This window comes from Lepidochelys olivacea, assembly GCF_965140295.1.
Source record: "Lepidochelys olivacea isolate rLepOli2 genome assembly, chromosome: 20".
Lineage (NCBI taxonomy): Eukaryota > Metazoa > Chordata > Testudines > Cheloniidae > Lepidochelys > Lepidochelys olivacea.
The window spans coordinates 11,314,041-11,338,063 of record NC_140430.1 but is presented as its reverse complement, the minus strand read 5'-3'; the positions used below and the strand labels follow the sequence as shown (position 1 = coordinate 11,338,063).

The 24,023-nt window shown below is 50.5% G+C and overlaps 1 protein-coding gene across 2 annotated transcripts in view; it reads left to right on the top strand.

The window, feature by feature from the left end:
* PPP1R1A (protein phosphatase 1 regulatory inhibitor subunit 1A) overlaps window positions 1-22,413 on the top strand; it is an 83,034-nt gene extending 60,621 nt beyond the window's left edge. Inside the window, exons 4-7 of one of the 2 annotated variants that reach the window (XM_084610393.1) lie at window positions 800-863; window positions 7,631-7,837; window positions 20,057-20,158; window positions 21,450-22,413. In XM_084610393.1, the coding sequence (XP_084466519.1) occupies window positions 800-863; window positions 7,631-7,837; window positions 20,057-20,158; window positions 21,450-21,472 (396 nt within the window). In that variant the 3' untranslated portion in view covers window positions 21,473-22,413. Of the gene's footprint in view, window positions 1-799; window positions 864-7,630; window positions 7,838-20,056; window positions 20,185-21,449 lie in introns of both variants that reach the window. The other variant, XM_084610392.1, reaches the window with a different exon arrangement.
* Window positions 22,414-24,023: the final 1,610 nt, after the last annotated feature.

The window sequence follows — 24,023 nt, the reverse complement described above, 5'->3', positions numbered from 1 at the left end:
CTGTGGGGAAATGGGCATGTGGGGTGGGTGGGAGAGGCTCTCTGGGGGTGAGGGGTGGGCAAGTGGGGGCTGGGGATGGGTGAGGGTTGTGGAAGCAGACAGACTGCGTGCACGGGTGTCGGGAAGGAATCTCGGTTCTCCCTGAGCTCCAGGAAGGATTTCTATGAAATCTGTAACCAGTCCCCCGTACCCCAGCTGTGACGGTGAAATGAGCCACACCCAGGACGTACCCCCATCAGCCCCCAGTCCTAACTGCAGGCAGCCCCCAGCCCTGCTAGCCACTCCACAGGCTCCCTCACCAGAGCTCTTCCAAAGGGGCATGAAGGGGAGTGAGACTGCATGTGGACTTCTGTGTGCAGTGGGTTGTGGTGTGTCTGGGGGTGCCCTTGGGGATGGAGGAGGGGGACGTACGGGATACCAGCGCTGCACTTGAGTTATTGTAATCAGCCGATGTCTGGGGCCCCTTAGCTATAGCAGGGCTGCCAGCCGGTCATTGCTCCATTGGGATCCAGGTGGTGAGACCTCACTGCTCGCACACCCCTCTCCCTGTGCCCCCCTCCGAGGCTGAACATGAGAATGTGGGCAGGTCCCAGCAGGCATTGCTGCATCTTGACCAAAAGCACCCTGGGAGCTGTGCTGTGGAGGGCGGGGGGGGGGGGGCATGTGCCCTGTTCTGTGCCTGCTGGATGCCAGCCCCACTCCCCAGCCAGCTACCAATGCAGCCACTGGCGCCTCCGGCCCTGGTTGCTCTCGTGCCGTGCAGTATCCTGTTGTGACCTGGCCTTCCCTCTCTTTGCAGCCGGGACTGTCCATGTCTCCCAGACAGAGGAAGAAGGTCCCCCGCACGACCCCCACCATGAAAGGTACCGTGGCATGCCCTCCGCTTCACACTGCTGTTGGGAGGCACAAGGACATGAAGTGGGCACATCTCACGCCCAGTTCTCTCTGGGAGAGGCTTCTGTTTTCTCCTGCTTCCTTCATCCGCCCGGCCTTCCATCTGACATTCCCTCCCTCTCCCTCTGAGCCTTGCTCCGTTTCCCTGCCAGATGCCCCCTTTGTCCTCCCCAGTCTTGTCCCATGTTCTGGCACTGGGGGCCTCTGGAGAGACTCTCTGAGCTGGGGGAGCAGAGGGTAGGCGCTTGGACTGCAGTATTCATTCTGCACACAGCGAAAGAACAGCTCGGTTCCCCTCCTGACATTTACCAGCCAGTGAGCAGTTGGCGTTATATAATGCAGGGGGCTCCTGCCCATATCACTCCAGGCTGCTGTTCTGTCCACAGGCCAGCGTGCCTTCCCCCATTCTAAAGACGGGGTCACCTGCAAGTCTGGGAAGTGGCTGTGGGTTTGGGTATCCAGGGCATCGCACATCCCCGCCAGCTTGAGGGGTGTGGAGCTGTGAGTTGGGCACAGACCCATTTCAAACGCTTCGTAAGCACCCTGGGTTGCTGAACTGAGCAGCCACGTGGCTTGACGGTGCGTCCCAGTTCCACTCCACGGTTGACGATGCAGCAGCTGACATGTCTGTGGAGTTATTTTTAAATGAATAATTGTGTTGCTAGCAGTATAAGAAAAGAAGGCAGTGAGCTAAGTATGTGCTCTGAACTTGCAAGGTCAACAGTACTAGGCATAGCCTGATCTCAGATGGGTGACCAAGGGGAGCTCGGGTGCTGCAGGAAGTAGGGTTGGTGATGCCATAGTGGGCTCTCTGCCCTCTAAACTAGTGTTGGTGGCGGGTGCAGATACCCTGGTGTTATTCTCGGGGGGTGAAGCTCTGGAGTCTCACTGTCACGGAGTCCCTGGGCGATGCTCTGGAACTGCTCCCCATGAAGCCAGTCAGGACTCTGGGGCAGTTGCCTTTCTGTGAGCAGCCTGTCTTCAGGACACACAGCTCACACAGCTTCCACCTTCCTGGGTCTGACCTCGGAGCATTCAGCATCCTCTGCCCCTCCGTGCGCTTCCCCCAGCCAGTCCGCTCAGGCGGGGCTCCTGAGGAAGCCAGAGGGTCCGGCACCCCAACTTCGCAGTCAGACGTGACTCTCAGCCAGCCAGTAAAACAGAAGGTTTATTAGACGACAGGAACATGGTCTAAAACAGAGCTTGCAGGTGCAGAGAACGGGACCCCTCAGCTGGGTCCATTTTGGGGCCAGTGAGCCAGACAACCACGTCTGCCCTTCACTCCATGTCCCAGCCAGCCCCAAACTGACACTCCCTCCAGCCCCTCCTCCTCTGGGCTTTGTTCCTTTCCCGGGCCAGGTGGTCACCTGATTCCTTTGTTCTCCAACCCTTCAGCTTTCACCTTGCAGTGGGGAAGGGCCCAGGCCATCAGTTGCCAGGAAACAGGGTGTTGGCCATTCTCTGTGTCCAGACCCCTGCACACACCTGCCCTCTAGGGCTCTGCAATGATCATACACCCTTACCCCACCACCTAGATACTTAAGAACTGCATAGGGGAAACTGAGGCACCCCCACAATATTTGTAGGAAACATTAAGAACAGGCCCACTTCGTCACATCTCTCCCCCCTTCGAGATCGAACTGAGCGGGGTCACTTTACCCAGTGACCTGGGGAAGTTCGAAGCCACCAATGTTCCCATGGATGCCCCAGCATCTCTCCCATTCCTTGGTAGGAGTTACACCAGGTCCTTCCAGTTTCACGCCCTCCCTTAGGTCGGGGGTGGTCGATAGCACTAGCAGGCTGCATGTGGGAAGGTTTCTGCAGCCCATGCCCTTTGGCCACCCCAAAACCCCAGGGGGTCAAACTGGGATTGGGTTTTCTCCAAGAGCTCCAGTCTGGAGGGCTGCAATTCGGGCTCTCTTGGTTAAGGGCCCCCATCTTGACCTGGGCCACATACTGTTCACTTACAGAACTAGCATGGAGACATCCCTTTCTCCACAACCTTGTCTCCCCAACAAGCTGGCCAAACACAGCCACTTGGTTATAGGACGGTATACCTTTCTTAACAGCTTTCACTCCATCTGAGACCTTCTCAAAGCTATCCACACTGGATCTTTCAACAGGAAAGTCAGTGGATCCATTCACAATAGAAAATTTCTGGCTGTTAGGAACTGAAACTTTCTTGATTAAATCATTTTCACACCCTTCAGTTGCAGTAAACTGCTTGCAAAGACTCCATGAGGATTCCTTTCCCAAGGGCTTTTCTATGCAACAATTCACCCCTCCCAGAAATTCTGCTCTTACCCTCTTTACCTAGGGCTTGCTCTAGGGGAACACTTTCCTGAGCAACAACAGACTCTTTCTGGGTCTCCCTTACATCCAGAATCACCTCTGGCCCATCAGGTGGATTCCTACACAATCCCCTTTCAGGCAAACTTACAGACTTCCTCAAACACGGCTACAATAAATCCACCCTCCAGCTTTTGTTCTTCACCTCCTTCCTACATGGTTGTGCCACATTGCAGTGAAGCTGTTGAACAGCTGCTGTGCTCCACACCAAAGGTGGCTGCATTTCGATGTGTGGAGGGCAGAGGGGGGTGAACTGATTCCTGTGAGGATCTCCAGGTGAAAGGTGCTGTAGAAAGGATAAGTCAATAAGGGACTTGCAGAGCCTGGAGCCTTCCCTGACTCAGACCCTCCCAGTCCATCCGCAGTGAGCACCTCACCAATTGCAGCCAGCGGAGCAGCAGGGGATCTGCATGGCCCCATCTCCACCCCTCTCCACCTGGTCACAGACTTTGCTCCCTTCAGCACCTTGGCTGCTGCAGCTGCCTCCAATGTCCTCCCTGCTGCCTCCCAGCACGTGGGGCCCCAGCCCCTCTTCCATGTCCATCTCAGGACTCGGCTGTCGTCTTTGTTTCTAACACCCACCTGCTTTGCTTCCCTCCCCAGGGGCCCTGGGGGTTAGAAGCTCTGTCACTTTTCACCACTCCTCTCCCTCTACTGCCTGCCCTCCCATCACCGGGAATCTGCCTCCTCTGTTCCTTGGCAGGGCCCAGCCAAGCATCTTTTCCACAGCTTTGTCCCTTGCCTCTCTCCGCCTAATGCCCTGTCCCTCTCATCTTCACCTCTGCTGAAAACCTGGCTGTGCGCTAGGACCCAGAGTGTAGAAAACTGTGTCTGCTGCTTCCCTGAACTCAATGAGGAGAACAGGCAGTCAACTGAAGTAGTAGGAGCCAGTTAGGCCCTTAAGACGCTGATATCTTCCCTCACTCAGGCCCTGCTACCAGTCTGCTTATTTGTCCCCTTCAACTGAGTGATGAGAGCCACTCTAGCTGGCACAGAACAGCAATCATGAATGAAAGAAGAAAACGCCCCTCTGGGGCAGCATTCAGAAAAAGAAAGAAAGCAAAGGAAGCTTTTCTATCTAAGCGGGAGGGAGCTCTCCTGAGACATATAAACACAAATGTTCACAGTGAGCCTTCCCGCCCCAGTGAGGATGTGAGTGGTGAGGAGATGCCTGATCTTCCAGTTAGTCAGAGTGCAGGTGACCTGGCAGCTACTGCAGCATCCATATCTCCATCTCAAATGGATGTAACCATGTACGTTCCTGAAGAAAAGTGTAGATCAGAGAAGAGTGTGGTGGAGGAGCAAGAAACAGCTGCTGCTGAGTTTAGTTCCTTAAGTCTAGATGATCCAGGACTGTGGACCCACTTGAGCAGTAGCCTGAGGGACTTCCTTGTACTGCATGGGCCACAGCAAGTGAAAAACTTCATGTTCCTCAAAGACAATGAAAATAGAAGTTTCCATCCAACACATTAGTGGCGTGAAATCCCCAATGGTGACATGGCTTATGTACTCAAAAACCCAGAATGCTGCATATTGGTTTTGTTGCAAACTCTTCTTCCAGTCTAATGTTCCAGACACATTGGGTTCTACAGGAACAAATGACTGGAAAAATCTGGCTAGAAATCTGACTTGCCATGAGAAGGCAGCAAATCACCAGAGAGCATTCCATAGGTGGAAAGAGTTTGAGATGAGACTAAGGTTAAAGGCCACCACAGATGATCAGCATCAAGAGAAGATTGCATCAGAGGCTCTTTACTGGCAAAGTGTTCTGAAAAGGCTCATTGCCATTGTGAGAATGCTGCTACCCAAACCCTAGCACTGCGCGGTACTTCAGATCAGCAGTATGTGCCAAACAATGGAAACTTCCTTAACATTATGGAGCTGATGGCTGACTTTGATGCTGTACTCCAGGAGTATCTAAGAAGAGTCACCACCCAAGCAATGTACACACACCACTACCTTGGAAAAACAATTCAAAATGAGACCGTTACTGGCAACAAAAGTTAAACAGAAGATTGTGGCAGATCTGAAGTCAGCAGATATGACTCTGTTATTCCGGACTGCACACCTGACATCAGCCATACGGAACAAATGACTTTAATGGAGCATTTTGTAACAACAACAGAACCTAGTGAAAATGTCCCGGCAGTGGTGACGGTCTGAGAGCATTTTCTAGAACGTATTGACATGATGATACTACAGGAGCTGGTATGACAAATGTGCTTCTTAAAAAGCTGGAAGATACGGGCATTGCGATAGCTGACACGAGAGGTCAGGGCTACAATAACGGTGCCAACATGAGAGGAAAGGACAGAGGAGAGCAGACACGGATCCGAGAGTTAAACCCTGTCCCATGCAGTTCTCATTCACTGAACTTGGTGGTCAGTGATGCAGCATCAGCTTCTAGTGAGGCTGCTGAATCTTTTAATGTAATTCAAAGCATTTATGTATTTTTCTCTGCATCAACTCATCGATGGCAAATTTTGAAGCAACATCTGGGAACATTCTCTCTGACACTGAAACCACTGAGTGCCACACAATGGGAAAGTCGAGTGGATGCGATAAAGCCCATCAAACACCAAATTGGGAAGATAGATGATGCCATAGTTGCCATTATGGAGGATAAGGCTATGACAGGAACTGTTCGTGGGAGAACAGTGGCAGAGGGAAATGGAATCACCAGAAACATACATCACTTCAAATTTCTGTGTGGCTTAGTGTTGTGGCATGACAGACTGTTTGAAATAAATGTTGTAAGCAAGAGACTCCAAGGTGTTGACCTTGATATATCTGGAGCAATGGAACAACTGGACAAAGCAAAGCCAGACCTACAGTCTTACCGGTCAGATGAGGGATTTCAAAACATTCTGACGAGTGCACAGAAGTTGGCAAAGGAACTTCACACTGAAGCTATTTTCCCACCCATTCGAAAATACAAGAGTCATGGAAGAAGAAGACATTTTGATTACAAGACACGCAATAATCCCATGAGACCCCAAACAACAATTCAAAATTGAATTATTTAACCAGGTGCTAGATTGTGCAATACAGTCAGTTGAAGAACGTTTCCTGCAGCTCAAGGAACACAGAAGTATATTTGGGATGTTGTATGATATTCCCAAACTCCTCACTATATCTGAAGAAGACCTACACCAGCAATTCAGGGCACTAGAGACAGTGTTGACACATTGATGTGAGTGATTTAGGTGATGAACTGAAAGCCCTTTCAAGATACATTTCAGCAGGATCAACTCCAAAGGCTGTTCTGGACTCTATGAGCACAAATAAGATGACCACCCTCTTTCCAAATGCTTTAGTTGCTCTGTGCATACTTCTAACACTTCCTGTAGCAGTTGCCAGTGGAGAATGCAGCTTCTCCAAGCTGAAGTTAATAAAAACACATCTACGCCCCACAAGGACCCAGGAGAGGCTGGTCGGCCTTGCAGCCATCTCAATAGAGCATGAGCTGGCCCAGACTGTGGACCTTCAGCAGGAAGTAGTTCAAATATTTACAACCAAGAAGGCACGGAAAGCAAACAGATTCAAACAGATAAAAATGCCAGTGTTTACTATACAGACAAGAAAAGTTACATTTGCTGTTCAGGCATTTGAAAGTTAAGTGTTACTTAAAATTTTTGAACAAGGCATTTTAAGTTGTTGGTTCTCCTTTATTGGGGTAGGTAGCAGAGCAGTACCATGAGAGGAGTAGAAGAAGAAGGCGGCAGAATTGAAATTTTTCAAAGTTTTGGCCCAAGCGAGGGGGCATGGGGGCATCATTTGAGCTCCCTGCCTCAGGTGCCAAAATGTTGTGGGCCGGAGCTGGGCCTCACCCTTCTGTCTCTCACTCTGCTGAGCTGGGCTGGGCTGGCTGACCCTCTGCGTGTTCTGGGGCATGGTCCCATTGGGGCCTAGACTCCTGGACCATGGAGCTACTGCCACTGTCCTGATAGACAGGACATAGGGATTAAAACCATCTTGTCATCTCACCCTGCTCACACCAAGTTGCCACCAGGGGATCCGCACCAGGTCTTACCTGGGGCAGCTCAGCGCTAGGAATGGGCACCAGGCTGGGGGAGAGGATCAGCACTGAGAATGGGCAAAGAGTGACTCAGTGCTGGGAATGGGTGTGAGGTGACTCAGTGCTGGAGACAAGCCCAGACAGATCAGCACCAGGTCTGACCGGGGTGGCTTAGCACTGGGGGCAGGCCTAGGGACTATCAGGATCAGGTCTGACCTGGAGTGACCCAGCACTGGGTGTACTGTGGCCCCCATTGGAGAGACACTGGGCATGTGTCCACATGTCTGATTACCCACATGGGCCAGGAGTTCCCCCTTCAGCCCCAAACCCCCGAGCATTGCTCATCCTTGGCCTTTCTCTCTCCTGCAGAGCTCCAGATGATGGTGGAGCACCACCTGTGCAAGCAGCAGGGGGAGGAGGAGGATGCCAGTGTGGAGAGCCAGGAGCCACACAGCCCCGGATGCTGCCACCACGGTAACACAGCCCCCAGCCACAGCCCCGGGGGGACCTGCCCCCTTGCTCAGGCCAAGGCCAGGCTGGAGTCTCAGGAGGGCAACTGTGCTGGACCAGACAGGAGTGAGTATAACATGGACACGTGGGAAGGATATTAGAGTGCCCCCGGTGATGTCCTCGGTTGGACAGAGTCCTTCCCCGGGCAGTCAGCGCCTGCCCCCTCTGTCTGCTCTGCTCTGCGCCAGGCCCATTGCCCCCTTCTCCATTGTCTGGTACCTAGTGCCTCACTCGCACCAGACCAAGGCAGGTGTAACACGCAGCCTGCTGCACACACGCTGGTGTTATGCCGCTGCCACAAACAGGTCAGCGGGAGCTGAGCCCCGAGGCAGAACCTGCAGCTCATCCGGCCTCCGAGCTCAACCCAGGGCAGGCGGCGGCCTCCGGCTTTGGGGAGTTTGGGGAGGATCCCAGCCTGGCTGCTCTATCCCATGTCTGCTCCCAGTTCCCAGGAAGTTCGGGCCCATGGGTGATTAAATGCGGCACTGAGCTTTGCTTTGTGTCCCTGGGCCTGCATGTCCCTCTCTGTCTCAGGTACCATCACCGTGGTATCTGCGTGCGTCACCTTCGTTAATGCATTTACCCTCCCAGACCCCTGGGGAGATCGCCAAGGCTATCTGCCCCAGGGTATGGGAGGGGACCTGCAGTTTTACCTCCCCATGAGATACCCCCTCAGCCCTGGCCATGAGGTCAGTTCAGCTGGGACCATCCCCTCCCCTCTGACCCAAGAACTGGAAACCTCCTGTCCTGTACAGCAAAGGGGCATTTACCAGAAATGCCCTCATAAAGCTCACATACAAAGCAAACAATATTCAGCCAGGCTGAGCCCTCAAAGCCCTGGGAAGGAGCCGCTGGGGGAGTGGAAACATAGTGCCTGTTACCCTGACAACAGCTTTTGCTTAGCACCAGGGCTTTAGGTGTGGAAATTCACATGACATATCTCAGTAATAACCTTAGCTCTGACCCACAAGCCCCCAACCTCCTCGTGCCCTACGCTGGTGCCATGTAGGGCAAACGCCCTTTCCTCTGCCCCATGCTAGCATCTCCCTGTGGTGCCCCCCACTTCTATGCTTCTCCCGACACCTTCGGAGTGTCCTGCTTCCCCGCCCTGGTGGGGTAAGTGAAGCCACGTCTTCGAGAGGCTTTGGGAACGAGCGGGAGGGCAAAGGCCTTGGGTCCGATCGTGATGAGGAAGGATCTGCAGCAGCAGTGGGAACAATGGCCTCTAGTGGTCACAGGGAAAAGCTGCAGCTATCCATTGATGCCAACAGCCACTGGACAGGCTGAGTGATGGACCCGGGTCACAAGGCAAGCGGCTCAGGAATGTCTTGCCCAGATCAGAGCTGTTGGTGAGCACATGGAAGAGCAGCTGGGGCTCTGGGTGTTCCAAGGGGCCATGATGCAGCTGGGGAAAATGCTTTGATCTTTTCCTTCCCTGATGAATCAGTCACTGGAGCAGCATTTTAACAAATTCCTCCAAAACCCTCATCAAATATTTACCATGAAATTCTGTCCTCCTGCTGGCAGCCTGCAAAGCAGGACACACACATCACTGACTCCAGAGCAACTGATGCAGCCAAATGAGAATCAGTTCCCTAGCTTCTCACTTGCTTTCAGATTTTTGCTGCTTCACCTAAGTGCAGGACAGATGCACAGAACACCACAGACTCTCCTGCCATTTCTGGGGCAGAGGGGATGCTTCTGGAGTTGGAGACAGAATGCCTGGGTTCTATCCCTGGCTCTGCGTGACTTTGAGCAGATATCGTCCCCTCTCTGTGCCTCAGTTTTCCCTTCTGTATTACAGGGAGATGATCACTCCTTGCTTGACATGGGGCTGAAAGCGAATATCTGCAAAGGACTTTGAGCTCTGGACAGGGCTTTTTTTCTCTCTGTGCTACCCTTACCTAGCTACTCTTCCATCAACAGCATGGCTACCCCATCATGGCATCATCGCTCTAGGGTGGCATGTCCGTTAGCCATTTCATTGTCCCCAGGTTCCCCCATCCTTCAGAGGCATGTGATGGGGAAGCAAACAGACACACTGGCTTTGCAAAGGAGTCTAAATCCAGTTGTTCTTTACTGTAGATAGCACAAGAATTACCCAGAGCTAGACAAATTAACAACACATTTGGATGCATTTCCCTGCTTCAGTTTCCTCATCATTGTGGAGCATTCTCTGGACTCCTCTAAGGAACCCAAATACCTCCTTCAGTGCATGGCTTCTCCTCCAGATCATGAAGTCTTCTCTTATTCCTGCAGCCAACTTCCTTCTGCTTCTTGTCTCCTCTCTGTCTGTCTCTCTCTCTTTCAAATGGCCAGTGAGAGACCTTTTCTCTTATAACCCTTTGCCCCCTTTGTCAGATGACCTCCCAATCAGCCTCATCTGGTGTGCCTTGGGCAGCAGCCATCTCTTTGTTCACAGGTGCTCCATTTGAATGGAAAATCATCAAAGTTTAATGACCCTCTTTTGTTAGCCCTGTGCCAGGACATGAATTTCTCCAGTCAACTCCTGTGCATTTTAGCTCCATATATAGACAAATGGCACCACAGAAGGCAAATAAGCCCAACATTCAAAGTGGAGCCTGCAGTGTGTTACAGATATCCGTAAAGTTTCCAAAATCAAACATAATGACAGGTTTCAGAGTAACAGCCGTGTTAGTCTGTATTCGCAAAAAGAAAAGGAGGACTTGTGGCACCTTAGAGACTAACCAATTTATTTGAGCATAAGCTTTCGTGAGCTACAGATTCTGTAGCTGTATGCATCCAATGAAGTGAGCTGTAGCTCACGAAAGCTCATGCTCAAATAAATTGGTTAGTCTCTAAGGTGCCACAAGTACTCCTTTTCTTTTTGCAAAATCAAACAATTCATAAGCTGTACACAGAGAGACAAGGTAAATTATTTTATGGCACCAACTTCTGTTGGTGAGAGAGAAGCTTTCAAGCTGCACAGAGCTCTTCTTCAGGGCTGGGAATGTGCTCAGAGTGTCACAGCTAAATACAAGATGGAACAGATTGTTTAGTAAAAGTAAATACATATTTTAAGGGACTATTCAAGGTGAAGTGACATGGGGTGAAGTCATGGGGAGAAGGACGGGGTGGGAGGCAGCTTGGGTGTGGGGGTTGTTAGTGGGTTACAGATTGTTGTAATCAGCCATAAATCCAGTGTCTCCCTTCAGTCCATGGTATTTAGTGTCTAGCAGAGTTATGAATTTAAGCTCCCAGGTTCATCTTTTGAAGGGGTTGTGCAGGTTTCCTTGGAGGATGAGGACTGAGAGGTCAGGTAGAGAGTGATCATTTTATACAAAGTGCTCATCCCCAAGTGATGTGGAGTTTTTCTCTTTCATGATTTTCCTGTGTGAGTTTGTTCGAGAGCGTAATGATTGTCTGGTTACTCCCAGATCATTGTTACTGTGGCATTTAGTGCACTGGATGAGGTGCCCCACATGTTGTGATAGGCATGTGCTGGGACCTATGGATCTTGAAATGTGTTTTGTGTGGGGTATTGATCATCATAGCAATGACGATATGTCTACAGGTTTTGCAACTGTTGTTCGGGCAGGGTCTGGTGCCGCTTTGAATTGGTGGGTGGGGAGCTTGCTTCTGATGATGAGTTGGGAGAGGCTCAGGGGTTGTGTGAAGGCCAGAAGAAGGCAGGAAAGATTTCTTTCAGGACATGGTTCACATCGAGTTTGGGTTGTAATTGTTTAATGATGCCCCATATGGGTTCTAGTGTGGGATGGGAGGTGACAGCTCAGGGTGTGTGGATGGAGGGAGTTTTATTTCCATATTGAAGCAGGTTCTCTTTAGGGTATCTGGGTGGCCCATTCCAGGATGTCGTCTACTTCTTTGATGGAGTGTCCTTGTTTGGTGAAGGAAGTTTTAAATACACCACAAAACCAATGATATTCCTGACACACAGCGATGATATTTTCATCCTCTAGACAGATGACCTAAACTCCCTCATAGATTTCCTCCACAACTTCAACAACCACCACCCATCCATTAAACTCTCTCTAGAAAACTCCCACACCAGCACCAACTTCCTGGATATCACGCTCTGCTTCAGCAATGGAACCCTACAGGCAACTAAATACTAGCAACCCATAGATCACCACGCTTTGTCTACACTACAAATTACTTCGCTATAACTTCGGAATAATCCACATCCCTGAGCAACGTAAATTACACTGACTTAAGAGCCGGCGTAGACAGTGCTATGTTGGTGGGAGAGCTTCTCCTGCCAACAGAGCTGCCGCCTCTTATGGGAGGTGGCGTAATTAAGCCAACAGAAGAGCTCTCTCCTATCAGCTTAAAGCGTCTGTGCTTATGCGTCACTGTAACGGATGTAATGTGTAATGTAGATGTAGCCTTACCTTCACAGATGCAGTAACCACTCCAAGAAATCTGTTATCTACAGCCAGGCACTCAGATACCAAGAATATGCTCCAAGGAGAAAGTCCAGGATTCACACCTTAACACACTTAAAACTGCCTTTACCAAACATTGTATCAAGTCAATTGCATCATGGAAAACCTGTAGACATATCTACACCGGTAAGATGATCAACACCCCCCATAACACACCTTTCAAGATCCATGGGTCCTACACAGGCCTATCATAACGTGGGGCAGCTCATCCCGTGCACTAAATGCCACAGTAACAATGATGTGGGTGTAACCAGACAATCACTGCGCTCTTGAACAAACTCACACAGGAAAATGATAAAAGACAAGAACACCCTATCACCTGTGGGTGAACACTTTTCACAACATGATCACTCTCTATCTGACCTCTCAGTAGGGTTGCCATCTGTTAGGGGGCTTATTCCTTCACCCACTTACTTCCCTTGTCCTTCTCGCATCAACAGAGAGCAACAATACCCGAAGTCCAAAGGTGCAAACAATTCGATGTTTATTGGGGTGAACTTCCAGCAAGCATGATTCCAGTTTCCTTCCTTAGTATCCTCCTTCCCAGCTCTGACACCACAGAGCCTTACACCTGTGTCCCTGTTCCGATTCCTGCCCTTAGGCAAGCATGATTCCAACTTCCTTACTCCCATTCCCTGTTCCCATTTCCCCCTTTAGCAAAACATGATTCCAATTTTCTTACCCCCATTCCTTGTTCCCATCTCCCCCTTTAGCAAAACATGATTCCAATTTTCTTACCCCCATTCCCTGTTCCCGTCTCACACACCCACATGCCCACCCCCACCCACACCCCAGTCACTTCCTCATTGACTACAGATTATATAGTAAAACTTGAGTTCTGCTTAGCTATACCTTAACCAATCATTTTCCTGAAATTTAACTAACCAATCCTAACATATTGTAACATGATTATGTAACCAATTATATCCCACCACCTCAATTAGTTTACACCCAGCAAAATTAATTATACAGCAGACAGGAACAATCACAGAACCAGACAGAGATTATACAGACAAACAACAGCAAAGTGGGAACTATAATGACAAAACAATACAGAAGTGAGGATTTCACATCCCAGCTATTGATAAGTGAGTTCTTGCCAGACAGGATGCTATCAAACTAAGTTTCCTTTTACATTTTCTAGGCACTTCCCTTTCTCTGGCGGTGATAGGAATACAATCCTGTCCTGATAGTGCCTAACAGCCCAATAGCACCTTATTTCAATGTGACTAGTTTGGAATGTGAGGATGTGACCGGTCGCTTCCCAGCTTATGGCTGCCTCTGCTGCTTAGCCAAAGGCCTTAGCCTAAGAACAGGGCCTCAGACTGTCACAGTAAGAGAAGGCCCTTACACCAGCAGACAGTGATTTTGATTCTTTCTTTTATACCTCTATCACTAGCCAAGTGATAAGAATACACCTAAATTCTTAGAGTATAGGCCTTTACAGACAGGCCTGAATATCTATATCCTAACACTCCACCCCTTTTTTTTTTCTTTTTCTTTTGGGATCCTCCTGCCCAGGTATCCCTGGAAAAGCATAGGACATATGGCGACACATTTCCTGATAGGGCCAGGCATCAAGGTGGAAGGTGTCGATATTCCATTTGTCCCACTGCTCCTTGGTAGTATTGTGCCCTGCACTTTCTCTCATACGGGCATACCACACCTATTCCAATTAGTGTTCCAGACTTCCCATTAGAGTGGGCCTGAGAAGGTTGGGTCCGGGTTGTCTAGTACACTGCAGGGTTTGGAGGGCTTATTACATTCCTAATAGGTTATCTCCCTATGCAACGTAACACAAGTACAGTTAACAATACAAAATCCACAGCAACACCGAGTCCTGACCACTGCAGTATGGTCCAACATCCGAGACACCCCCAAAATACTGCCTCTCCTCCTTCGATGGGGTCACGATCTTGTGTCCAGTTGCTGGCAGTTGCAACAAGCTGCTCCTGCAAGTTTTGTATGCTTTTGTCCATATCACAAGTTCATTGAATGTTCACAGAGAAATGGGATATTGTCCAAACCAGCTTGACCACTTGGTATGGAATCAGGCAGTAAGCCCTGGCTTATTCACAGCAATAAGATTCACAGATCCATTTGTGCACCAAAGTCCATATAGCAGCATGTAGATGGGTGTAGTTTGGTTATGGGCTGGTGTAATTGTGCCCCCAGTAATATGTACATTCCCAGCAAAACACCTTATACACAGTACATCCAATTGTCCACCCCTTGCATAGGCCATTGATCCCGCTCCTCTATAGTCATAGGAGAGGGGCACATCCAAACATCTTCTATTGATTTACACTATTTTACACACACCTCCATTAACTCCCAGTGAGCTCCTCCCGTTTTCATTATTTCCATAGGGCTTGTGGGGGCCACCTTAGTTGCCATTCCATTTCCAGGTACCACGGTAGCTATTACACAGGTGCTGGCCTCCTAGTTGAGAATTTGCATTCCCATGCACATCTTCCCCCCCAAGGCCAGCCTTTGGAAGCCATCCCCCACCCACATCATGAGGTTTTCTGTTCATTAAAACACAACAATGCTAGCAACAAGACAAACACCACAGACAAACAACACAAAACATAGATCCATGGTATTCTGGGTTATTTTTCCCGCTGGCGCCAGCTTGCTTGTAGAGTGTCTGAAAAACAAAAGAAACAATTTCCTTCCCCATGGTGGGGACAGATTATTGCTTAATAATAATACCACTTTCTTTTACAAATGTCCTTGCTACTTGCAGGAAAAACAGAAGAATTACCTCCAGACTGTCCTTATTTTGTTCTATAGTCAGGCTAGTGAATTTCCTCACTCACTGGTCATTTATGAAATTCATGAGATGGTGTACCTCAGTTTCCCCTCTTGTACAACAGACCAAGTTTGCAATAGTTTCTCTGCTGTACCAAGCTTTAAGTTTATTCTCAGGTAATAGCTGAGACACAGCCTCAGATTTTAGCACTGTACACACACACACACACCCCTTAAGGTTAACCTGTCCCCCTTATTTTCAGGCTTGACTTGTTTTTTTCACCTCCCTTTCCTGAAGGGCCATAATCTGAGTCTTCTAGTAGCTTGTTTGCTGACCAGATGTATTCAGTTATTTGCAGCTCCTTTGTGCCCATCAGCTAGGTAATTTGCATTTACACACAGAGGCTTACTAGCTTGCTTTTGGATCCAAAGCTGTTAGCAGCTCAGACACTGTCTTAAAAGGGAAGCATTTTACTTCCACCAGAGTTCTGATCACTTTCCACTTTCATCTCCTGCTCCAAAACACAGCGATCTGAAAAAGAAAGCACAACCTATTGTGGCTCCTTTTGGAGCCCTATTAGGATTTTAATGAAGTACCATGTTTTATTTGCATTTCTTTTACTCCTTTTCCAATATACACTGCACATGTCCTGGGAAAATGCAAATTCCTTCCATATAGTTTAACCTCCATAACATCATATTAGCCAAATTAATTTTACACAAGGTATAACTGCCTCCCCCATGCCTACAGAGTTTTCATGCAGAACCCACTAAAGCAACAATCTGATCCCCCAGAGCCATCCCAAGGCTCAGTGTTCCCATCATTCCTCCCCTTTTCCTTTTCTTTTACCTGTGCGCACACACACAAAATTCTGTTTTGCCTAACATCCCTTGCACTGTGATTACTCTTTTTTACACAACTGTACCCCGATTACACTTCCATCTTGTACAACTAGACACAACTAGGGGCAGCCAAGTTAAGTTCCAAAAGAAACCTCTTCCATCCTTTAGTGATTTTGATTACATTACCCAATAGTCAAATAATTTTGCTCGGATTCTCTCTCTGCCTGCTGCCTGCAGCAGTCCCTTATAGACCATTTCTGTGGGAAAAGGGCCCATTTTCCCTCAGAATAGCTATAAAGGCTTCTGTGGACAGAAGCGTAGTGGTGGTAGTAGCCACTCTACCTGACCCCCTTGGATAATTTAATTACCAAGCTTCCATCCAATGTAACTGCACAGAGTTGCACATACAGTTACATTTATATAACTGGGTTTTATCATTAAACAAAAACTTCCTTCTTGACATCTCACATAAGTATCCAAAGTACCCTCCATTAAAACTTCAGAAAAACAAAAGAGTGTGGAAAGGCAGGTTGCACTTTGAAACTTTTTTTTTTTTTCCTCCACTCCCCTAGGACCAAGTCTCAGATCCAGTCTCTAAAGGTGGTCTGTTAACTCTGCTTTTGACCTTAAACCCTTTTGTGCCAAATCATCTTTCACTATCCCTAACTAATTTACAACCCTTCAGCAGCCCTTGCTGAAGCAGCACCAAACTTGAAAGATTACTGGCAGCTTCCCATAATGCTGCCCTTACTTCAGACCTCTCAAGCAGACTGAAGTGCCTCTTTTCCCTGGGAGGCATTCAGTCCCCATGGGCAGGGACCTTCTTCCTCTACCCATATACCAAGGAGGGTGGGCTCCTCAGCCACCTCCCATACCTCTGGGTCCCCTAACACTTCCTCCATTTCCTTTTTAATCTTATCCCAGGTTGACCCCTGTACCTGGTATGGGCCCTGGTCCTCCCTTATCCATTTATCCAAAAAATCCTTTACCCTGGCTTGCCAGAACCCGCAACTACCATCACGAGAGTTCGCGATACCCCCTCCAAGCAGCTGCGCGGACTGTTGGGGAGGGGGACTTACAGGCTGCCACTCACCTATCCAATGCGATGCATCCGAGTCACGGCACCAAGATGTTAGGGGGCTTATTCCTTCACCCACTTACTTCCCTGGTCCTTCTCGCATCAACAGAGAGCAACAATACCCGAAGTCCAAAGGTGCAAACAATTCGATGTTTATTGGGGTGAACTTCCAGCAAGCATGATTCCAGTTTCCTTCCTTAGTATCCTCCTTCCCAGCTCTGACACCACAGAGCCTTACACCTGTGTCCCTGTTCCGATTCCTGCCCTTAGGCAAGCATGATTCCAACTTCCTTACTCCCATTCCCTGTTCCCATTTCCCCCTTTAGCAAAACATGATTCCAATTTTCTTACCCCCATTCCTTGTTCCCATCTCCCCCTTTAGCAAAACATGATTCCAATTTTCTTACCCCCATTCCCTGTTCCCATCTCACACACCCACATGCCCACCCCCACCCACACCCCAGTCACTTCCTCATTGACTACAGATTATATAGTAAAACTTGAGTTCTGCTTAGCTATACCTTAACCAATCATTTTCCTGAAATTTAACTAACCAATCCTAACATATTGTAACATGATTATGTAACCAATTATATCCCACCACCTCAATTAGTTTACACCCAGCAAAATTAATTATACAGCAGACAGGAACAATCACAGAACCAGACAGAGATTATACAGACAAACAACAGCAAAGTGGGAACTATAATGACAAAACAATACAGAAGTGAGGATTTCACATCCCAGCTATTGATAAGTGAGTTCTTGCCAGACAGGATGCTATCAAACTAAGTTTCCTTTTACATTTTCTAGGCACTTCCCTTTCTCTGGAGGTGATAGGAATACAATCCTGTCCTGATAGTGCCTAACAGCCCAATAGCACCTTATTTCAGTGTGACTAGTTTGGAATGTGAGGATGTGACCGGTCGCTTCCCAGCTTATGGCTGCCTCTGCTGCTTAGCCAAAGGCCTTAGCCTAAGCACAGGGCCTCAGACTGTCATAGTAAGAGAAGGCCCTTACACCAGCAGACAGTGATTTTGATTCTTTCTTTTATACCTCTATCACTAGCCAAGTGATAAGAATACACCTAAATTCTTAAAGTACAGTCCTTTACAGACAGGCCTGAATATCTATATCCTAACACCATCTGTTTGGCTTTTACCCAGACACTCTAGTTGTGGGCTTCTGTGTTTGGGTGCCATTTAGGGATGCCAGGTGCCCGGTTTTCAACTGGAAAGTCTAGTCGAAAAGGGGACCTGACAACCCTAAATGGCACCTTAACTAAAAGTCCAGTTCCCACAGGGCGAGGGGAGTGCCGGGTCATTAACCCACACCAGCCCCTGCTCAACCGTGGCTGCCTCCTACCTGCATGCAGGCTCCTTGAGACGATCCAGCGAGCAATGAGGGGAGGAAGGGAGAGGAGCGAGCGATGGGGGCGAGGCCTTGGGAGAAGCGGTGGGGCACGGGCGTGGCCTTGGAAGTCAAGTTACGGGAAATTAGAAAGATGGCAACGCTACCTCTGAGTCCTCATCCTCAAAAGAAACCTGCCCAACCCCTTCAAAAGATGAGTTTAAAGACAAGTCGGAGTTTAAATTCCTAACTTTGCTAGACACTAAAAATCATGGACTGAAGAGAGACACTGGATTTATGGTTTCTGACAACATTCCACGGTATGCATCCGATGAAGTGAGCTGTAGCGCACGAAAGCTCATGCTCAAATAAATTGGTTAGTCTCTAAGGTGCCACAAGTACTCCTTTTCTTTTTGCGAATACAGACTAACATGGCTGTTACTCTGAAACCTGACAACAATCTGTAACCCACTAACCATGCCCCACAGCTGCCTTCCCTGCTATGACTGGAGAGGTGTTAACAGGCCATTTCACCTTGAATGGTCCCTTGAAATGTGTGTTAACTACTTGTGCTAAACAATCTGTTCCACCTTGTGTTTAAGCTGTGACCCCCTGAGTAAGTTTCCCAACCCCGAAGAAGAGCTCTGTGTGGCTGGAAAGCTTGTCTCTCTTACCAACAGAAATTGGTCCTACAAAAGATATTACCCCCCCTACCTTGTCTCGCTAATATCCTGAGAACAACAGAGCTACAATACTGCATATTAGCTATACGTAGACCGCTTCCCTAAATCATCCCACCGGAATTTGATCCTGGCATTCCTGCTCCCCCATCGGTCACCATTGAGGTCTGGACCTGGGATTTTAAAGCACTAAAAGTCTGGGCCCCACTTCAGCTAACAGGCTAATGGCCCCTAGTTTGAAGTGGTGGTAGATTTTTTTCCTCTTAAATGAATCAGACTCTATAGAGGGGGGACTCCGAACACTGGGCTGGGGGACTGGGCTGCAGTGGCTCTGACTGGGTACTTGCACCCTCCCTCTGATTCTGAAAAGCCCTATCAGGTCTCTGGAACAAGGGAGCCACTTAGGGCAGCACTGAAGGGCTCCCAGAGCCTATATTAGGGGCTATGCTGGATAGAGGAGGCACAAGCCCCTGGCCCTATGTCTTGGCATCAGTGCCCACCAGGGAGGGAATCTGGCTCAAAGTGCTTTGTGCAGAGCAGCCAAAATCCCTTGCTATTCATGAGAACTGTGTCCAGCCCACATAAAGTCACGTCCCAGTGACCTCCACTCAGTCACGTCTCCATGGCGACCTCTGTCTGCAAGGGAAGGAGGTGGCACTCTAGGGCAGGGCGAAGATCCCTGGGGCAGGGGCAGGGTGAAGATCCCTGGGGCAGGCCACGTTGGGCACATCCTGCAGGGCTAAGTTCCCTGCAGCAGGCCATGTCGGGCACATCCTGCAGGGCAAAGATCCCTGCAGCAGGCCATGTCAGGCACATCCTGCAGGGCAAAGATCCCTGGGGCAGGCCTCGTCGGAAACATCCTGCAGGGCGAAGATCCCTGTGGAGGGCCGTGGCGGGCACATCCTGCAGGGTGAAGATCCCTAGGGCAGGCCACATCGGAAATGTCCTGCAGGGAGAAGATCCCTGGAGCAGGCCGTGTCGGGCACATCCTGCAGGGTGAAGATCCCTGGAGCAGGCCACATTGGAAACGTCCTGCAGGGCGAAGATCCCTGGAGCAGGCCACGTTGGGCACGTTCTGTGGGGGGTGGGGTTGCACCGTGGGGCAGGCCATGTTGAACCCCGTGCTCATGCTCCTTGGGCCTGTTTTGTGCAGAGGAAGAATCGACAGGAGCTTGTGCAAAAAGCGAAGACGATGGAAGGCCAGGACTGTCCTCAGAGAAGCAGAGAGTGCATATACAACCAACGGACTCCTCAGGCAAGCAGGCTCCTGCAAGTGACTAGGTAGGAACCCATGGGAGGCTAGAGCAGGAATCAGAATCAGAATCTCAGGGTTGGAAGGGACCTCAGGAGGTATCTAGTCCAACCCCCTGCTCAAAGCAGGACCAATCCCAACTAAATCTAACCTGAGCAGACCTCAGCTAGAATAGTGCATGGTGCTGCCATATGACAGAGCAGGGAGAGAGAGCATGTGTTTGGAGATCGATTGATCAACAAACTGATGAGAATGCCAAGAAGAGGACACGGATACTGGGGCTGGCAGGATAGGCAGAGGGTAGAGAAGTTAAAAGCTGCTAGGTCTTGCTTGGCTCTGCCATCACTGGGTGGAGGGTGTGACCAAGTGCCGGGAGCGGCATTGCTCAGGGTGGAACACGGGGGTAGTGAGGAGGAAAGGGCTAATATTTGGAAAGGGACTGAGCATGAGGAACAGCTTCATGAGCATGGGAATCCCGTGGGCTGTGAGTTTGTGTGCCCAGGGATGTGGTAACAGGTGTGGGGCTCGACTGACCCCTCTGGGTTTGGCTCACAGCTCTCCTGTTGGCTGATGCTCCCAAGTGGCCCATTCATGATGCATGTGGTCACCAGGGCGTGCCGCTGCACTGCCTTACGAGTTTTCTCTGAGAGCCACGTTTTAAATCCACAAGGTTCTTTTTTGGCTTATCTCAGCTGCCGCCGAACTCCGGCTCCATGTGGTGCCTATGAGATAAAGTGGGGACAGGTGCCCACTCCACACATGCCACCACCACGGTTATCGCTATTGGCCCCCTCCTGGGCAGCCCCAGCAGCCACGCCAAGGAGCAGATGAGCCCTGGAGTCTGAACCTGAGCTCAGGCTGAGTCTTGTTTCTCACCCTCTGGGCTCTAAGGGGAGGCATTATTTGACTCAGGCTGGACACCTCCCTACCACCCATGGCAGCCTTAACTCTGCCCCTAGTAATGCCATCCTGCCCTCACCCCTTCTGCTCTCAGCTCTGCACTGAATTACCCTGCCAGCACAGCCAGTGGCTGTCCCAACCCTCCCCAATCCCTAGTGCTTGGGGACCATTGTCTGGGGAACAGGCATGTGCACGCTGAGGAAATGGGCAGAGTTAAGGTTACAGGGCATGGCCTGTGGTGTTCAGTAGCCGTGGCCCTGGGAGGGCATGTGTTTGTAGGTGGAGGAGCAGCAGGATGAACTGGGCGGCAGCTTGGCTTTTCGTTGGATTTCTTTTGTGGGTTTGTAGTGTGGGTCCCAACCCCAATGTTTGTTGTTTTAATACCCTCCTGTAGGTGGCGCTCTGGTCCAGGTGTGAGTGATGTTTCGAGGACAGAGGCAGGGCAATGCGGCGGGAAGGAAGGAAGAAGGAAGATCACTGGGTTCCGGGGCGGGGGGTGGTTAATGATTGTTTTCTAAGATTTCAATGGCTGTTTGGGTGTTTGTGATTTTTTTTTACTGCCGTAGAGAAGACGCTCTGGAGTGGGACGGTGAAGGCTGAAATCTGGCCCCACCAGCCCTTCCTGGCTCGCGGTGAATGGGGCAGCCTGGCACAAGTGAGGCATTTCACAGCAAACACAATGATCCTGGGCGGGATTGACAGTGCCAGGTGTGGACATGCAATTCCAGGCAGAGTCCAGAGAGGGTGAGATCCCCCCTTGCACAGCCCAGCCCAGGACCTCACACCCTGCATGAGACCAGAGCGAGAGTGTAGAAATGGCTGGGCCTTGTGCCAGGCCACCCCTGGCTCTCCCCTCACCCAGCTGACACATGGTGAAGCTATGACCTGCCCTGTCCACACTGAAGGTTTGAAGCATGTTGTCAATCATGGTTTAAACACACCTTTGTGCTAGTGTGGACAAGCCCCGAGGAGCGCAGAGCCTAGGGGGACATCCCTTTCTCCCCAGCCACACGGGACACCCCACTGCTTCCCCCTCGCCCTCGGTCTGACCAGGGTCTCTAACCCTACAAGGTTCCTGCCTCCCTCAGCCGGGTCCCAGGACAGGTGGGCCAAGCTGGGTCCAGATACTGCTGATCCCAGGGCAAGCGTGGGATGTGAGCATGTAGCGTGCCTCGAGCCTGGCAGTGCCGCACATCTGGCTGCCCTTGCCCCTGTCCAGTGGTGCAGGAGGCTGAACCCTGCCCGGTGTGTCTATCGTTGCCTGCACTCAGCCCTCTACAAGCCCCCATCATCACCGCAGCTTTGGCTGTCCAGAGCACCAAGCCTGTCGTGTCAATCAATAAACTGATCTCATGTTAGCACCTGCTGCTCATTGCACCTCTGTACTGGGGTTGGGGTGTGGGAGGGAACAATAGGCTCTGCCAGATGGGATCAGCCCAGTCTTCCAGCACGAGAAGCTGCAAAGGAAGGGGTGAGAACCCCGCTGGAACCGACGGATGATCATCTGCCCCCCCCCCAACCCAGTGAAGGTCTCATCCTGCTCTTTAATGGTCAGCGATCGGCTTAGTTCCTGAAGCAGGTTAATAACCCTTCCCAAAGGTTTGGTCTCATTATTTATTTATAGTAAGTCTGGCTTTTCTTGTGATCCACATAATTGTCCAATCCCGCTAGATTCTTGGATTCCAAGGCCAGCAGGGACCACTGTCTCTTGATCTCAGTGACATCATGTTGCAGGGAGTTCCACAGGCTGAGCACATGCTGGGTAGTGAAATATTTCCTTTAATCAGTTTTGGAATTCCTGCCTTTAGTTCGTGGGAAGGAAAGTGAAGAAAATAAAACCCAGGTAAGCAAAGTCAGGCTCAGAGCTGCAAGAACCACTCCAAGCCACTGTGATCCTGGCAACTGCCCCTTCCCCGGCCTCAGGGGCTGTTTGCAAACATGGGGGGCAAGTGTTCAATCTTAGAGACTCTCCAGCTCCTCGGCAGATAGCTTCCTATTGGGGGTGGGACGCAGGAGGATCTGATGGCCAACTGGGGGCCCCCTCCAGTGCAGCGACTCTGGCTGGGAGACCTGGAGCCCCCAGCTCAGAGCAGCGTCTCCGCCTGCCACCCCGGTGCACACTCCAGCTTGCTGGCTGGGGGACATTGGTGCCGGCCAGCCTGAGATGGGCTCAAACAGTGGGTGGTGGAAAACAGGAGGCACCTGAGGAGATGAGGCATGGGGCAGTGCAGGGACAACCCCATAGTCCATTGGCTGAGAGGGACAGTCCAGGTAACCCACTGGCTGAGAAGAGACAGCAAGGGTAGCTCATTGGTTAAGAAGGGACAGTGAAGGTAACCCATTGGCTGAGAAGGACAGTGCTGGAGTTCATTGGCTGAGGTCTTTTATGCCTCATATCTCAAAGTTCCTATAAAGGCCAGTCAGAGCCCATCCCCTGGGCAGCGGGAGCCAGGCCCCCAGAGCCCTGGGCTGGGGGTGATGGTGGGAGGCAGCCCTGGGCAAGGGCGGAGCTAGGCCATGGCTCTGGATTTCAATAGCGCTCAGCCCCCAGCAGCCTCCATTGGGAATAACAGGAGGGAGAGCCTCCATTGTTCTTACTCGGGGGGGCCTCCATTGTTCTCAGTGGGGGGAGCCCCATTGGTCTCACTAGCGTGGGGGGAGCCTCCATCCCCTGCTGGCGCTGGGGCAAGGGAGTTTGTTGCTACTGTTCTGGGGCTCTCCTGCCGCCCCCTCCTCAGCGCTGACCAAGCACAGAAACGCCTCCAGCTCTCAGGGCTCTGCTCTCGGCCCAGCCCTTGCAGCTCAAGGGCATTAATATCTCAAGGGTTCAATGGACAGCAGGCCCTGTCCTGTGTCTTCATCACAGCCAGGAGGCCTTTGGTGCAGCCAGCTCTGAGCTTGGTCCCAGGCCCAGCCAGCGCTGCTGCCGAGGGATTCGGAGAGGAGCAACAGGGCCACCTGCTGGCTC